At 33.1% G+C, this 18193-nt stretch overlaps 3 protein-coding genes across 4 annotated transcripts; 1 reads left to right on the top strand and 2 right to left on the bottom strand.

The window, feature by feature from the left end:
• Window positions 1-8001: 8001 nt before the first annotated feature.
• Window positions 8002-10515, bottom strand: LOC139882712 (serine hydroxymethyltransferase 3, chloroplastic-like). Of its 2 annotated transcripts, none has more exons than XM_071866988.1 (10): window positions 10292-10515; window positions 9922-10107; window positions 9661-9835; window positions 9455-9572; window positions 9252-9364; window positions 9017-9139; window positions 8797-8901; window positions 8630-8716; window positions 8439-8546; window positions 8002-8349 (listed from the first exon to the last, which is right to left on the bottom strand). In XM_071866988.1, the coding sequence occupies exons 1-10, from the start codon at window positions 10513-10515 to the stop codon at window positions 8002-8004; spliced, it is 1587 nt and encodes a 528-aa protein (XP_071723089.1). The 2 variants fall into 2 exon arrangements, with proteins under 2 accessions (XP_071723089.1, XP_071723088.1); XM_071866987.1 differs by having other exon boundaries at window positions 9922-10117; window positions 10296-10515.
• A 2547-nt stretch (window positions 10516-13062) lies between these two features.
• On the top strand, window positions 13063-15860 carry LOC139882720 (rho GTPase-activating protein 5-like). Its single transcript, XM_071866998.1, has 5 exons — window positions 13063-13346; window positions 14245-14365; window positions 14460-14810; window positions 15036-15601; window positions 15752-15860. Exons 1-5 carry the CDS (start codon window positions 13201-13203, stop codon window positions 15858-15860), a joined length of 1293 nt encoding a protein of 430 aa, XP_071723099.1. The 5' UTR covers window positions 13063-13200.
• A 490-nt stretch (window positions 15861-16350) lies between these two features.
• LOC139882719 (uncharacterized) lies at window positions 16351-17850 on the bottom strand. The gene is made up of 3 exons (XM_071866997.1): window positions 17481-17850; window positions 16982-17206; window positions 16351-16883 (listed from the first exon to the last, which is right to left on the bottom strand). Exons 1-3 carry the CDS (start codon window positions 17848-17850, stop codon window positions 16351-16353), a joined length of 1128 nt encoding a protein of 375 aa, XP_071723098.1.
• Window positions 17851-18193: the final 343 nt, after the last annotated feature.

Raw genomic sequence — 18193 nt, 5'->3', positions numbered from 1 at the left:
ATAATTTATATAATGATTATTTATATTAAAATTTATTAAATATATGTCAAATATCATATCAAAAGAGAATTATTTTAATTTTATATCAATTATAATTTTATTTTTTTTATTTCAAAATCTACAATCGTATTAGAATTAAAAAAATTATTTTGTTTTCAAAAATAATAAACATAGCAAAAAGTAAAAGTCACATATCAAGATTTGATTTTATAATAAAATTTATAATTGCATGTAATCAATTTAGTTGTTCCTATTGTTTGAAAAATAAGATATGCCCGTTTTAGATAGGAAAAAAGAATACAACGGATTTTATTAGAAATAATAGTTTAATAAACAAATTTGAAAAAAAATATATATATATTTTAATTTGATAAGGAATAATTTTTTAAATAATATATCCGTTTGAATAGGAAAAAAGAAAACATGTCCGTTTTAATTAGGAATAGGAAAAACAAATATAACCGATTTTAATTAGGAAATATTGTTAAATAACAAAATTAGAAGAAAAAAAATATAGTATATTATAATTTTAATAAGAATATGTTTTTATTGTATTTTGATTTTCTAATTAGAATAGGAGAAAATTAGAAAAAAAAAATATAGTGTATTATAATTTTAATAAGAATATGTTTTTACTGTGTTTTGATTTCCTAATTAGAATAGAAAAAAGAAATAATATTATTGACTTAAAATTGTAACTTGAAACCTAATTACACTCAAAGTTTTAAAATACATATATCAAATTACTATTAATTAATAAAATGCCATGTGTCGGATGTTGATTTGACAATAAAATTTGTAATTAAATTTATAATTAGAAAATATTTAAAATTAAATAAAAATTGCTATTATATATAAGATTCGGAGAATCTTATGAGGTAAATAAATACTCCTTATACAATACATAAAAATTTTAAAATTCGTTACTTAATTTTATATTTTAATCTGTTTATTTTAAAAATATATATAGAATAATATATTCCATCCATCCTTAATTGAATGTCATATTTTTTATATAAAATATTTTTTATATAAAATATATAAGTAATGTGTCACTCAATTAGAGATCGAGATAGTATCTTCTAGTAACTTAGAAAATCATCGTCTCCATCTCACATTAATATTATGTGAGCGAGAATTACTCGTCTTCGCAGTTTGCACTTATTTCTCTCTGTCAACATTTTCCCCCTGGTTTTGCTAATAAGAAAATTAGAGGAAGATGGCGACGTCATCAACAATATATCCCGAGATGACAGACGGCTCCGGTCCGGTTCAGCCACCGCCAACTCGAGCTGGCAGCTTCTCCGTCCGATCATTCTGTTGGGTGGTCATTTTAGTCATCTTCTTAATCGGGTTTTTTGTTATCATTATAGTGCTACTTATTAATAAAAGCCCCAACCCAATCTTCCATCTCTCGGCGGTGACCGTCTCCGATTTCAACCTTGCTGAGATGAGATTGAACGGAACATGGGATTTCCATGTCCTGGCTCGAAACACCAACACAAAGTGGACCAATTACTGTGAGGAGTTCGAGGCTTCCATCACACTGGACGGCGGAGATTTCGGTCCGATCAAGCTCTATAAGTGGTTCGAGCAACGGAAGGGAGAAGAAGGAAAAATCGATTTTCAGTTGGCGTTTCGGAATTTGAAGGTTGATGACGACCAGAATTTGAAGAAATCGAGCAACAGAGACGAACCGGCCGTGGTTCGATGTATTTCGGTGTTCGGTTCAAGGGATGGGTTCAATCTGGTTTGAGACGAGTTACGGGCTATAGATTCGTTTGTGATCCCGTTCCGTTAACATTCAATTCAACCAGTGGGATTTGGTATTTTCAAGCTAATCATCCTACATTGTGTCCTCATCATTTAATGTCATTTTGGGAAGAGTAGCTATGGATGGAGGAGTTCTCTACACTTTGGAATATTAATTCATACAGTAAATTATCGATGTTAGTTTTTGATAATGCTGACTGTAATTTATTAGTAGTAGATATTTACATTTAATATCCTTCGGAGTTGAAGATTTTACCCTATTTATTTGAAAAATATATATGGAATATATATCTTTTGTGGTTAATTTGTGCGTTCTTGAGTCTTAAGCACGTTAATTTAATGTTTATTCATATTCGTATTATCTTATATAATTAAGGACGTTGGAAGATTTAGATTATAATAAGTTGATTAAGATCGACTGATCGATTGCAAGATAGGAGTGGTTAACATTTCAACATCATCATGCCCGTTTTATTTCCCTTAAAACGAGAAGGCCGCATGCCGTAGTTTTCTAAATAAGAGGACGAAAACAGGTTTTTTGATCAGATTGGCAGGTCGGATTAATGTAATTTACCATTAATTTATCGATATGATTATTATGTAAAATTTAGTTTGGACCACAGCCTTATTTAAAGCGTAAATTACTAATGGGTGGAAGATGAGTACTAGTAGTGATGGGTGGGAACTCATTTTTTTTTGGGTAGTTGATAGTTCAAGAAAGTAAACATTTCTACAGCTACATATGAAAAGTAAATCCAAATTAAGAATATTTTTACTTATTAAATTATACAAAGCTACTAATAATTTTACTTTAATATTTATGTTTAATTTTAATTATAAGCGGGGACATTATCAAAAATGATATGAATTATAAACTGTTTACAGAAATCAACATAATCAACAATTGGAATTGGCAAACTTCTGCAACCTCAGGCGTTTCACGAGAGAATCCGACGTCCTTAATGTTATGAATGCTATTAACAGTCATTCACTTTGTCTTTTGCAATGTTCTAATATAGTTGAAGATGTTAAAAGCCTCGTGAGCTCATTTGAAATTTGTAATCTTATTTTTATAAAGTAATATAATCACATAACTCACAATATTGTAAATTTGAAAAATAATATATTAAATGGATTATCCTCTTCTTTTTTCGATGTAGCTATTCGAAATATTAATAATAAAAAGGGCATGTTATCTTAAAAAAATAATATAATCAACGAATTAAACATTTTAATTTTATTTGTAAAACAAGTCAGTGACCTGTCCGTTGACGGAAAATCCGTACCTTTAATAATTAATAATTTAAATATTTATATAAAAAATTATATAATAATTATTTGTATTAAATATTATTAAAGATATATCAAATATTATATTACAAGGACATTATTTTAACTTTATATCAATTATAATTATTTTGATTTTATTTCAAAATCTACAATCTTATTAGATTAAAAATTTATTTCGTTTTCCAAAATAAATAAACATCACAAAAAATAAAAGTCACATGTGAATATTTGTTTTGATAATAAAATTTATAATTGCATCTAATCAATTTAATTATTTCTATTGTTTGAAAAATAAGATATGTCTGTTTTAATTAAGAATAGGAAAAAAGAATATAGAGGATTTTTATTAGGAATAATAGTTTGATAAAAAAATTAGAAAAAAATTATATATATTGATTAGAAATATTTTTTTAAATAATATGTCCGTTTGAATTTGAAAAAGGAAGATGTGACCGTTTTAATTAGAATAGGAAAAAAGAATATAATATATTTTAATTAGGAAATTTTTAATAAAAAAATTAGAAAAAATATATATAGTGTATTATAATTTTATTAAGAATAATTTTTTAAATAATAGATAGGAAAAAAAATTCATATGACAAATTTAATTCGCTAATAAAAAAACTATGAGTCGAAATTAATTCGACAATAATATATATATACACACACTCATATATATATATATGTCCGTTTTAATTACGATGAATGAGAATAGAATTCGTAGAGAATGAGTTCCTAATTATGAACAACATTATTATATTAGTAAAAAGTAATCGGCAGAATTTGAATAGGGATCATTATATTTTTTGTTCCTAATTAGAAAAGGAAAAAATAATATCACTTATTTAAAAAATTTAAAAAATAAGATATGTCCATTTTAATTAAGAATAAAAAAATATAGCAGATTTTTATTAGGAACAATAATTTAATAAATAATTAGAAAATAATGCATATTATAATTTAATTAGGAATAATTTTTTAAATAATATGTAAATTTGAATAGGAAAAAAGAAGACATGCCCGTTTTAATTAGGAATAGAAAAAAATAATATAATGAATTTTAATTAGAAAAAATTATTTAATAAGAAAATTAGAAAAAAAAATATAATGTATTAGAATTTTTTTAAAAAAAATAATAGATAGGAAATTTATTAGCAATAAAATTATTATATTAGAAAAAAGTAATCGGTAGAATTTTATTAGGAATCATTATGTTGTTATTGTGTTTTGATTTCCTAATTAGAATAGAAAAAGAATATCATTGACTTAAAATTGTAACTTGAAACCTAATTAAACTCAAAATCTTAAAATATATGTGTCAAATTACTATTCGGTTATAAAACGACATATGTCGGATGTTGATTTCACAATAAAATTTATAATTAAATTTGTAATTAGAACAGATTTAAAATTAAAAATCTTACTATTATCTATAAGATTCATCGTATTGAAGGAGGGTGAGAATCGCTCTTCTCTTTACCACATTGACAAGTAGAAGGCAGATGATGACAATTGACAAAGAAAAAAAGCCAGCAGAAATTCAGAAAAAGGTCTCAAAATTAGTGAGGAGGAGAAAAAAGATAGCTCGGTATAAGCTCAAATTAACATGGAAAAACTGCAGGCAAGGACGGGTAGAACACAAAAAAAGAATTGCAAGGACTCAAATGAAAGAAACAAAAAAACTTTGAAGAAGGGAGAATCAGGGAACTGACTAGGCCATTGGGGGAGTACAATTTTTTTTTTGGGTTAATCTAGTGCTTTTCCTTCATTTAAATGAGATAAAGTTACAGGATAAAGGGAAGAGGGTAAAATCTCGACCTGATCGAGGAAGTAAGAGATGTTGTCGTCGCGCGCATATAATCTTCTCACCAATGTTTAATAAGAGAATGTTTGGCTGTTTCTGACATAAAATTTATTTTTCAATATATCTTAAATTAGTACGTACGATATATTAATTTTAATTTTGGTTTATGTGACTGTTTTAGTTAAGCTGGGATGGGAGGATACTCTCTTTTATGTAATGGGTGATGTGATCTTCCACGAAGTTGTAGGTGACCTTCTACGAAAAGTTTTGGACATCGTAGTATAACTAAAAATGTATTATTTTATTTTGGAATTAAGTAAAGTGGCATTTTTACCCTCTTTATACATTTCTTTTTGAACTAAAAATGTATATGCATGCGTTGAATTTGCATTTTTTTCGTCAACATTTGTAGTATTAATATTCTATTTTCGATAAATACATTTTCTTTTTGTTTCTGAATTATTGAAACTATATACGGCTATCTTTCATTTTCCTTCTCTCAGTTAGAGAATTTTCCCACTGGCTGTACCTACTACTAGTAACTAGTAGTAATAGTGAACTATCCTAGGTAACAGAGTAGAGTGGGTGAATAGTAATTAATTTCCATTTAACCATTTCCTCATCCGATACTCTCAGTTCACAAAGCGATAATAAATTAATCATCTCTTACGTACATTCTATCAACTTCGATGTCCTCTATTTTAGTTTTTTTTTTACAAAAGATGGCATCCTCAGTATCACCAACCGTACATCCCACCAACGACGGCATGACCACAGACCCAGCTCGGCCGTATCGAGTAATTACACCCTGCCGTGTACTTGCTGCCACTATCGGATTTCTAGGATTGTTGGGTATTCTAATCGGTTGGTTGGAATGGGCCGAATTTAAAAAAGCTGACGTCCCAATATTCTGGCTCGAATCGGCAACCCTCTCTGATCTCAATGTGACTCAGGCGGGGTCAATCAGTGGAACCTGGTATATGATTATCATTATTCGAAACCCTAATCCAAAGAAGAGCCTAGAATTTACGCGATTCCTGGTCCTACTCACCATGGACGTCGACGGGAAGCTTCATTTTGGGTTTAATGAGTATGAAGACTTCCGTCAAGGGAAGGGAGAAGAAACTCGGTCTGCTTTTCAGTTACAAGTCAAGCTCAATTCGGAAGTTGATGTGAGGAAAATCAGCGAGCAGATACGGACCGGGTGTCTTCATTTTTGAGTTCGGCTAAAGAGTCGGGTTAATTCTCAGTGGCCACGCACTACGGGTGCGGATTTCATTTGTGGCCCGGTTCCGTTCAGGTTTAATTCGAGAAACGGAACTTGGTTTTCCCGTGGCCAACCCAAATTGTGTCAACACCATCTCTTTGATAAGTTCTATTAAAAGTTCGCTCTGAATCCATCCATATTATTATTAAGTAAATACATTGTCTTATTTTAATTATTTTTCTGCTCTATTTAATTAGCATCCTATGTTTGTTAGTTTGTACAAATCAAAATGAAGCTTACTTTAGATATATGTTATTTTAAACAATTTGATTTTTTTATGTGGAGAAAGTATGTATGTAGTATATATGTAAACGGGGAAGAGTAGTTGCTGAAGTTTTCTCTTCACTTATTATCAAAAAAAAAAAAAATGTTCTCTCTTCACATAGGAATTAAGTGATCAACTATAATACAATATTAGCCTTTCAAAATGCTGACTGTAGAGATTTATTACTACTTAATTATATTTTTATCTTTGAAGTTTAATATTTTAGTCTAATGGAATTAATTAATATATCTATTTTGGTTAGCTTAATTAATTTGTGCTAAAAAAAAGGAAATTGTGCTATTGAGCATGTACGTACTTGTTAATTTGACTTCATATTCGCAATTAAGTTTAGGATTTGGGAGAAAAGTGTGCTTGATTAAAAGGTTGATCAAGATCAGGTGACCAATATTGCAAGATAGTCAAGTTTTCACTAGAAATGAGAAGGGCACATGCATGTATGTAGTAGTTTTCTAAATATTGCATTGGCAGGCCGGTTTAATGTTATTTTCCATTAATTGATATGAATATTAATTATGCAAATTAAGTTTGGACCACAACATTATTTAAAGGGTAAAGAAGGGTAAATTAATACTGGAAGGTGATCACTAGTACTGCTGGTGGGTGCTCCCTATTTTGGGATTGTTAATTAATAGTTCAAGAGAGTAAAAACATTAGACAATAGGAAATATATCGCCAATATCATTTTAGAGTTATTTTTATAATGTTTTCGTGAAAGCAAATCCAAAATGAGAATATTTTAAAGCATACAAACCTAATAATATTTTCAAAGTTTAATTTAATTTTTTATGTTTGATTTTAATTTTAATCTGATAGATTATGAAATACGAAAGAGGAAATATAATCTGGATTATATAAACTGTTTATATAATAAACGAGTTTTAAATTTTGTCAACATTTTTATTTTAATTTTCGAAATTTGTTGTCACCATCTCTCAGTCTCGCCAATGTTTTCAGGAGAAATATTTATACACAAGCACTGTACATATATACTGAATTTATTGAATTATTTGTTTCCCGAAAATGATTTCAAAATAGGTGAGGTAAACATGCAGGAACCAGTCTTCGACTCTTCATTATCATGATATCGGAGACGTCTTTTCTTAAGTGAGTACATGAACTATGTGTTTTGATTAGTCCAAAAGGGCGAAAAGATCGACTGAAATGGAATTGTGTGGCTAGGTTGGGGAGAGGGATGGATTGTGAAAGAAGTAAGAGATACGTTAGGAAGAAGAAAAGGTAAAATGCTTCAGATTAATTAGCCGTTATTGAGTACGTTAAACACACATGCCTACTACAAAACTTTTAAAATCTGCTGACGTGACAAATGAAAAATCATGCAAAGAGCTAAGTTGTCAAACAATCATAGGCTGTCTTCTGCTATTATATATTCCTACATGTTAAAATAGATAGATGCAATATATATAATTAATTTCAAAGTTAAGACAACTAACATGACAGGAATTTATGTAGATGAATAGAACGAACAGCAAATTATCGATGATTGATCAAAAAAAGAAACTCACGATCAAAAAATTTAAGCCGCATATTCTTAAAAAAGCCATGTTATGATTGGTGGCACATTCATAATCCAGGCATAGGGAACTGTTTGGTAAGAGCTTCAACTTTGTTCCCAAGCTGCATAACCTCGTCTCTCAAACTGAAATCAGGGGATGTCACCACCTTCATAAATTCTTGAAGCTTTGACCCTGATACTAACTTTTTGGCATCCAGAGTTATTTGCACTCCCTCGTGAATTAGGTCGGCCGTCGCAATGAATTCTTTCTCCGTAAACCCTCTTGTGGTCATAGCCGGCGTTCCGATACGAATGCCACCTGGCACTAGCGCACTCTTGTCACCTGGCACTGAATTCTTGTTCAGTGTAATGGAAGCCAAGTCGAGAATCTTCTCCACTCGAGCTCCATCCAGTCCCTGGGAAGTAATAATGGTTGAGAGAATTTCAAGTTAAACAAAATGAATAAATAATGGTCAAGAGAGATTCAAATAAGAAAGAAACTTACCAGAGGCCTCAAATCTACAAGAACCAGGTGATTATCGCTTCCACCAGAAACCAGTTTATATCCTAATTCAACTAATCGCTTCGCGAGAGCTCTACAATTGGATACCACCTACAAGGAACACAAAACCAAACATATAAACCTACGTTATAATACAAAAGGTATATCACAAACTACACAGAAAAGTACTGTACCTGCTTCTGGTAAGCTTTAAACTCTGGGGACTGAGCATGCTTCAAGCAAACTGTTAGTGCCCCGATTGTGTTATTGTGAGGACCGCCCTGTACAAATAAAAATTATGTCATTAATCAAAACTATGTAGAAGATAGAGATTTTAAATAAATATAAACAAGATGCATGCCTGCAAACCAGGAAACACAGCATTGTTGATGGCAGATTCTAAATCAACGCCAAGAACAGGATCCTTCTTGAAGAAAACCATGCCACCTCTCGGACCTCTCAAAGACTGTAAATGAATGTTTAAATTAACATTAAAACTAGAAGATAAGAAAACCCAGTTTCTACAACACATAAAATCGAGAAAGAAGATGTATTGAACAGCGTTAGCAAAAAGCATTCACCTTATGTGTTGTTGTTGTCACAACATCACAGTATTCAAATGGGTCAGCAACTACAGAAGCAGCAACAAGTCCACTTATGTGAGCCATATCCATCATCAGAAAAGCACCAACAGAATCGGCTATCTACATGTGTAAAAGAAAAATCCAGCAAGTTAATTGCAAGAAAATAAGCACCATGCAGAAAATTAGTCCGCTGAAAAAATCGAGTATTTTAGCAGCCATATGAAGCAACTACCTTCCTCATGCGAGGGTAGTCAAAATCTCTGGAATAAGCACTAGCGCCAGCTATAATGAGTTTTGGCCGAAATAAGATAGCTGTTTTTTCCAGCATATCATAATCAACAAGACCTGATTCAAATTTCATTCAAAGTTTAATCAACCATCAAGCAATTGATACAGCAATTTATTGCTTAAGACCTAAGTAACACGGTGCATTACCTGTAGTTTCATCAAGTCGATATGGCATTGACTCAAAATAGATCGAAGTGCCAGACACCCGTCTTTTAGGGGTCATGAACCCATGAGACAGATGTCCGCCATGAGGCAAGTCCAAACCCTGAGCCGAAATACGTGCAAAAAACATTAAATTTAGCATTTTATACCAGAAAAAGATTATGATGACACGATGAATGAAGGAAACCTACCATTATCCGATCATGTGGATTAAGTAGGGCTGTGTAAACCTCAAAATTAGCTGGAGAACCAGACAATGGTTGAACGTTGACACCCCATTTCTTTCCATCTAAGCGGAAGGCAACCAAAGCTCTTTCCTGGCAAAGTATCTCAAGCTCGTCGATGTACTCATTGCCACCATAGTATCTTTCATGCATAAAGAGATTGTCAGACAGCTACAAATGTATAAATTAAAATATAAAGAACCGTTGCATGCAATTCTCAAGCTTCACCTTTTGCCAGGTAACCCTTCAGAATACTTGTTCGTGAGGCATGAGCCAAGAGCCTCCATCACTGCTCTAGATGTAAAGTTCTCCGATGCAATAAGCTCCAAGCTCTTGACTTGACGCTCCTTCTCCTTATTGATTATTTCACACACCTCAGGATCTGCTTCGCTCAACCCATAATCTACGAAGTTGCTTATGATACCTACATATTTTGGACATTCGAATCCTCAAAAGACGTAACACATTAATCCAACATAATTCAGCATTCAAATCCTCAACATTGCATATACACCCACAATGACAGAAAAAAAATCCATATTAGAAGTGTATAAAACAGTTTGAAAAAGACGAATGGAAGAGGGAGTTAAATTTAGACTAACCTCCGTTTTCAGGCACAGACACAGAGATCGAAGAAGACGGCCTCCCAGTAACCAAGCTACCTTCGAGGGAAGATGATCTACAGGGCTTCAATGAGTTGAGCTTAGCCTGAAGTGGAAATCCATTAACAAAAATGCCATTGGAAGGGATTGCAGAGGACTTAGTCCAAATGGGAAGCTTCTGCAAAGGACCCATCATTGCGGCTCCAGTACAAGCTTGCATTTTGAATTGGAGAGGCGTTCAAGACAAAAAGTCCTACACAAATCCAATTGAAATGAGAACTAATCAGAGAATGATCCTTATTACAAACAAATTCGCAAACTTAGAGCAAGGGGGAGGAAGTTAAATGCAGTTTTTCATCCACTTCCACTACATACACTGACAAGTCTCTCTGAAAAGAAAAAATTCCGGGCTGGGGTTTTTCTCAGTACTGAATAAATAAACCTCCAAGTTTCAACATATTTTTCATTTCAAAAACACTATCAAATAGGGCTCTTCGAATGGGAAACTGCTAAAACACAACTGTAAGCAATAAACACAGCCAGCTCGCTTGAAAGCCAATAAGAAAAAAGAAATTCTTACTTACACAGTAGACGAGAAAACCCTCTGTTGAGTGGTGGTTGGCTGCGGAGAGTGATTGTCGAATAGAAAGAATATTGTAGCGGCGGCAAGCAAGTCGCGCGACTGTTGAACAAAAAGATGTAGTAAGTAGCAAGGAGAAAGAAATGGTCTTATTGGTCCTAAGATTTTATAGTCATGCATAAGTTAGTCCCGATTAAAGTTTTTCAACAATCCATCGTCCAAACACTATTTCAGGGCTGTAAAATTAATAATAGTAGCCTTTGCTGAGCATATAAAATCATGGGCCTGAGCCTGTGAGTTTTATTGGGCCTTACACTGCTTGTCTGCCGAAGAATGAGTGTATCGTACTGTATTTTTAGTACACACAAGTGTGTTAAAAGGACAGTTATTGTATTTCGTCTATACTACGAAGCAGATTTGTTTGTTAAAAATTAAAATTAAAATAACGAAAGTGTTTTCATGGCTAATGCAAATAGTAAGAGATGCTATTAATTGCAAATTGAACGAACGTGAAGTCCGTGAATAAACAAAAGAAATTAATAATGTTGTTAAGCAAGCAGAAACAGAAAACAAATAAAATCAGGAAAAAGTCAGAATTTGAATTTCGAATTTAGGAGGGAGAGAGATAGAGATTAGAGAGAGAGCCAATACTTATACAAAAGTAAGCTTTGATTGTCTATTCGTGCCACACATGCCGTATACTGTAGGTCCCATATAACCTATTTATGTTTTTTACTTTCTCTGTCTTCGTAATTCAATTCCTATCACATTTTGTACTGTACATTTTGGAAGATATATGTATCTTTGGAAAACACTAGGACTCTAGTAGTATTTCATTACCAACAATCATGATTAAATAAGTAATCCTTCAAGGACAATCATCAAGTTATAATGCTCAAATCTAACGACAAAGCTGAGTTTTGCAGCATAAACGGGTTTTCAAGTTTCTCTTTCGCCATTCGTTGGTCTATTGCATTTACTATTCAAGTTTTCCTTTCTCTTAATTAATTTTTCATTAAGAATGCATCTTATCCAACTAGACAAGATGATTCACATGTAGAGCTACGTTCTGGCAATCAAAACTAATCTTATGAAGAATGGTAATGAGATTATCGTTAGCTAGATTATGAGCCACCTTATGTCCATCCCTCTTGACAAAATAAAAAAACACAAATCGGATATAAATTATGCTTTATTCTTAATAACCTCTTTTAAATTACCACTGAGGTAGAAGATTTACAAGCATCTAAAAGATTCACATTTTAATATGAATCAGATCCTTCACTAACTATTGTCAAGAATATTACTAAGGAGCGAGTATAACAAGTAAATGGATTAGTTTTTTTTTTTTAGTTAATCGATTAGTTAAGCAGTAAGTAACATCAAATTACATTTTCGAGCTAACCACCCTTTCAATTATTTTTCTAATATTTTCGTGTACTGATCTTAATCCTACCTGTTTCATTAGATCACCCTTTCGGTTAATTTGTTCAACCACCTATTTATATAACATACAAATACACCATGATGATAATGATTTTTCAAGCAACCAATTCAGAAGTCAATTTGTCTTTTTGATGAAAAGCTCCTTATTTCTCTACTCAATTGTTTTTGACAACGTGTACAAATAAATGTTGATAAACAATGAGATTTACTAATATTTTTAGAAAAATGATTTAGTGCATTCGATTTATATTTAAAATATGTTTCGTCTTGTTTTAATTAACCTAAAAAATCAATTTTTCGGTAATTTTTAATGAAATGGCGAAAAAAATACTCACACAATTAAAATTAATTAGAAGCCCCGCTACACACGACAAACAAAAATATCAGTACGAGTAATTTGAATAAGTCCAATGGTCAGAGTAATAAGCAGAGTATAGATAAAAGTTGTCTCTTTAAAAATATAATTTTTTGAAACGAGTGGCCGTTTGAAGTTTGAACTCCCATTTCGAAGCAACAAGTCACGTTAAAAGCTTCAAGCGGCTTAAAAAAAACCAGGTCTTTCTTCAATGCAACCAAAACCCATTGAAACTCTACTTTCAAACTCACTGTTGCTTAGAGATTACAGAGGAGCTCATCAAACCAAACAGGTACAGTGTACTTTGTTCAAGGAAGTAGTAAACGCTGTGTCTAACAAAGAAATTCCGGAAAACTATGATGATGGTATCAAAAAGCGGCGTATGCGGCGGCGGCGGAGGAGTGAAAACGAGGGAGGAGGAAGAAGAGGAGCAGGAACAGAGCCAGGTCTCTATTTTGGAGCTGTTGCTGGTTGCTCTGAGGAAGTCAATTGGGTCTTGCCGTGTAGAGAGGGCTGATGACATCATGAGCACCGGCGTCCGTCAGATGGAGATCGGGTGGCCGACAAATGTGAGGCACGTCGCACACGTCACTTTCGATCGGTTTAATGGATTCTTAGGACTCCCGGTTGAGTTCGAGGTTGAGATTCCAGGTCGAGTCCCAAGTGCGAGGTAATTACTAATTTATCTGCTATAAAGTCATAAAATTCGTCTTTTTTATTACTATATTATGATGGGTGATTGTAGTTTCTTGTGTATTCATCTGGGTTTTTCGCAGAAATTCAAATTTGAATCAATTAGGCAGGCGTACATTTCATATCTTCTCATATTTGTTTTTGGCTTAAGTTCAGATCTACTAAAACGAGAGCTAGTCTGTTGAATTCAATTTGGACGTGATAGTTCATAACTGATAAGAACTGTTCGTGTTTGCATTAATGTTTTAGAGAGGGAGAGAGAGAGATCAGTAGTATTGGGTTGTTGTGAAGAGTAAAAGAGAAATGAATTGAATGTAGCATTGGTCTTATATTGAAATGCCATTTGATTACGCATAAATGGTGGTACAAATTTTAGAAAGGTATAAAAGTATTGACCTTTTATGTTCCCATTTATCATTAATCTTAAAGTAGTTGAAGAATTTTAACTTCGTTAGGTTCCTTAATCCTCATATCATATAAAGTTTTGACTTATTTTCCTATGAGCAATTTAATTGCCAAATTAAGGAGGAGGTTCATATTCAACCTCCCATGACTCTCCTGAATTCTACTTGTAAATGTCGCATAGTCAGTTAACAAGTCAATTTAATTCAATGAAGAATATGTGGTTATTGCATGTCATAAACGGTGTAAAGCTATCTAAATTCTGCCGATGAGTGATTGCAAATGTGAAGCTAGTCAAGTACTATGTAATGATATGTTTTAGGCACCCTATTGTTTCGTTACAATGGATTTCTAGTTATTGCTCCATGATTCTACAAATAACAGTATGGATACTTATCGAGATGTGAATTCCTTTTCTTGTTAATTTCGTTTTACTTTGCTTATTCTAACTCGTGAATTTTTCGAAAACACAGTGCTAGCGTGTTTGGTGTGTCTGCAGAATCAATGCAATGCTCTTTTGATTCAAAAGGGAACAGCGTGCCAACAATCCTTTTGCTAATGCAAGAGAGATTATACATTCAGGGAGGCCTAAAGGTGCTATTAATCTGTACCTTATATTTGAAATTTCAAAAATGTTTGTCTGTGAAGCTTTCATTCTATATGGACTTATATATATACTTGAATGTAGGCAGAAGGGATTTTCCGGATAAATCCTGAGAACAGTCAAGAGGAGCACGTGAGAGAGCAGCTGAACAGGGGAATAGTACCTGACAATATGGATGTACATTGTTTGGCTGGTCTAATAAAAGCTTGGTTCCGGGAACTTCCATCAGGAATACTTGATGGACTTTCTCCAGAGGATGTTCTAGATTGCAACACCGAAGAGGATTCTGTCGAGCTCGTCAAACAACTCAAACCTACTGAGGCCGCATTGCTTAGCTGGGCTGTAAATCTCATGGCTGACGTTGTACAGGAAGAAGAATCGAACAAAATGAATGCAAGAAATATCGCTATGGTCTTCGCTCCAAACATGACTCAGGTATGTATGTTAAATCTTAACAGTCCTACTTATTTATCGGATTTTTCTAAAACGGATAAAAACCTTCAAATTTTGGAAAGATTATAAGTATTGATGCAAAATCAATAGTCTAGTTTAAAGTTGATGGAGAAATTGTATAAGTATACTATGATTTATAGTCAAGGTTTTGTTGTCTTACAAATTGGTTCCTAAAATTTTGTTTCGTTTCATTTCTGTCCTTTTTAGATGTCCGATCCTCTGACGGCATTGATGCATGCCGTTCAAGTAATGAACTTGCTCAAGACGTTGATCGTGAAAATGCTAAGTGATCGTGAATCCGGTGGATTCTGTTCACCCATGTCGTCATCAGGCCATTCAACGGACAAGGACGATTACGACAGTCGACAGGAGATGATGGATCATAATACCAGCTCATGTGAACTTAGAGGGCCGATTTCAGATTATGACGCCCATAGCCAGCAAAGTGGAGACGATGATGAAGGAGATGATGATGATGAAGCCGAGTCGTTAATTAGTGAAACCGAGGAATGCTTCTTTGGAAAGAGAGTTAATGACAACATCAAGACAGAATTAGCAACTAACAGTTTCAGGGAGCTCTCGTCAGGTAATTTGAGGAGACAGCTTGCCAATTGCTTGGGAGCCAATATAGATTCTGGTGTCTCATTCACTACTGACAGCAAGAATGAAGTTTCTGGTTTGAGTTCAAGTGAAGAAGAAGAAGAAGAAGAAGAAGAAGAAGAGAATGTCATCTCCAATGATATTGTAATGGAAGACGGATTCGTGGAGCCCACGTATCCGAGACAGCCCTTTATCTCTCGTGAATAAGTTTGATAGAGCGGTTCTTCCTTAAAACCAAAACCGTGTCTGTTAAAATTTAGGTTGACTGTTCAGTTTAGGGCTGAACTTGTGTGTGATTTCGTATGTTAATTTGTTTTTTTTAGTACTGGGTGTGGATTGTCAAAGTTTTCTGCTCAGGCTGATATTGTTAGTCGGAGATTCTACGTTAGATGGATGTTTCTTTTGGCAGCTAGACTTTTGTGTAACACTTGATTTCCTCAAGCAAGTGGTTCCATTTCATTGTTGTGATATGATAGTTTAATTAGTTTCCTTACAAATTAAAACATGTGCTTTGTTCTTTGCTAGTTGTTTTTCTTGCTCAAAAATCCAACAAGTTTCTATTTCTACACACAAGTTGTGCATGGGGAGTAGTTATAAAAATGGGTAGGGGTGTTCGGTGGGGAAGATTTCTCACTTTTCATTTTCTCAAAAAAATTCACCACTTCTCACTTTTCATTTTCATAATTATCAAAACTTATTTTTTTATATTTGTGATTTCAGTTTTTCATAAGAAAAAAATACAAAATTTGTTCGTAAGATGTTTTCTACGTTTTGTATGTTTTTTTTTTTTGAATTTTATTTTATATAAATAAAAAATCATTATAATATATTTTTCTCAAATATCAAATGTCTCATCTTATACAAGTAAATGATTACATTAATTAATTTTTAGAATTAAGAAGTTCATGAATACTTGTTGACGTTATTTAGTCATCAAATAAAAATCACAGTAACGCATTAATAATACGATGACACAAAATAAATTAACGACATCGTCGACCACGGCGTAATCATTCCACATCTGCGTAGCAATGGAGTCTCTAACCTCGACCATTTGTATTTGTTGCGACAAATCTAAATGAATGATATCTTCATCAGCGTTTGCATTTCGATTATTATTGAATGGCATGTCTTCAACATTATATTGTGAAAACAAGTTATCAGTCATATCCTCTTGTCGGATGAAGTTGTGCAACGCACAACAAACTATGGGTAATAGCCTTTGTCGTCGAAAACTATAATTAGGCATAAATTTAAGGATAGGAAATCTAGCCTTCAATACACCAAAACATCTCTCAAACATATTGCGGCATGATGAATGTCGATGATTAAATAGCTCACGTGTGCCCCTATATGCAACCCGACCCCTGCTACTAAAATCATTCAAATGATACCTTTCTCCGCGAAAAAATCCCGGTACATTCGGAAATCCAGAGTCGACGAGATAAAATTGATCTGTGCATGTTATATAGTATATTAGCAAATAAGGTCGAATTTACAGTTAACAAATTGTTTAAGAAAATAAATAAAACACACATATATATGTCCAGTACTTACTATCGGTTGGCATAGGGAATGCATGTTCAGCCCTTGTAACCGCATCAATGAACACTCAGGAGTCATTTGCAGTCTCTTCCCATCCCTATAGACAAATGTGAACATCATGTCGTGAGAGCAAGCGGCCAATGCATTTTGGGTCAGTGTACTCTTACGCCCACGATAAGATTTGAACTTTTTACTTGGAGCCCAAGCTGCTACATGTGTGCCATCGATTGCACCTATACAATTCTTTTTAAAGAAACACAAAGAGACACGCATGGAATTAAATCCTATTATTAATGCACATATCATGTGGGCGATTGTAATACTTGAATCTTACCTGAAAGTATGGGTACCATTTTGGATTACGAAGAATTTCATGTTGAACGTTTCCTCTATTTCGAAATTGAATAATAGTTTGAGAAAGTCCAATTAATGCTCTTAAAACTTTTTTTGTCCATCAATGTACTGTTGCGGGAGAATGTTGAAATCTATCGCCAACTACTCGCATACGGGCACTTTGGCTCAAAATATAAAAACACATGGCTATGCCTTCTTCAACTGATATATTACGTTGATCCTGAAGCAAGTCCATATCTCTTAATCTGTTGCACAACTTTCTAAATATATGAGACCTCATCCTAAAAAGATCGTATGATCTTATAGGATGACCATTCAAGACTTCTTCCATGTAAGCCCTGCCACTTAAAGCAGAATTCATGCGAGGCATTCTTTCAATTCTTGAATGATTCTTGACTGCTTCTGTTAAGTATATGAGGCCAATCATAAATTCCATCAACTCTATAGAGGAGGTTGTGCTCACAGATTCCAATGAACCATCGGACTGAGTGTCACTTGAATCATGCTCGATTTTGTTTGACATCTAACTATATATAAATATCTATAATAATTAATTTAACTTCAAGACGGAGGCAATTAATTTAAATGAAAAGAAACATTTCAGGATGTCGAATTTTTGAGACTTGGACTACATTATTATTTTGGAAATGTTGCCTTCCATCTGGACATGGACTACATTTATATAGTTTCTAGCCACATGAAAACAATGACAATAGCTCAATAATTCAATTAAACAAATAGCCACATGTGACTTAAGGTCACAGACAAAACAAATAGCCACAAATAGTCACTTGTATTATGTGAATGTAGCATGGCCCTATATTTATGTGATGACCAATGATCTTTCAACCTAAGAAAAAATTTCT

The sequence above is a fragment of the Rutidosis leptorrhynchoides genome, unplaced genomic scaffold (assembly GCF_046630445.1).
Source record: "Rutidosis leptorrhynchoides isolate AG116_Rl617_1_P2 unplaced genomic scaffold, CSIRO_AGI_Rlap_v1 contig30, whole genome shotgun sequence".
NCBI lineage: Eukaryota > Viridiplantae > Streptophyta > Magnoliopsida > Asterales > Asteraceae > Rutidosis > Rutidosis leptorrhynchoides.
Note: the sequence above shows the minus strand (reverse complement) of the source record. Positions and strands in the feature narration are given on the sequence as shown.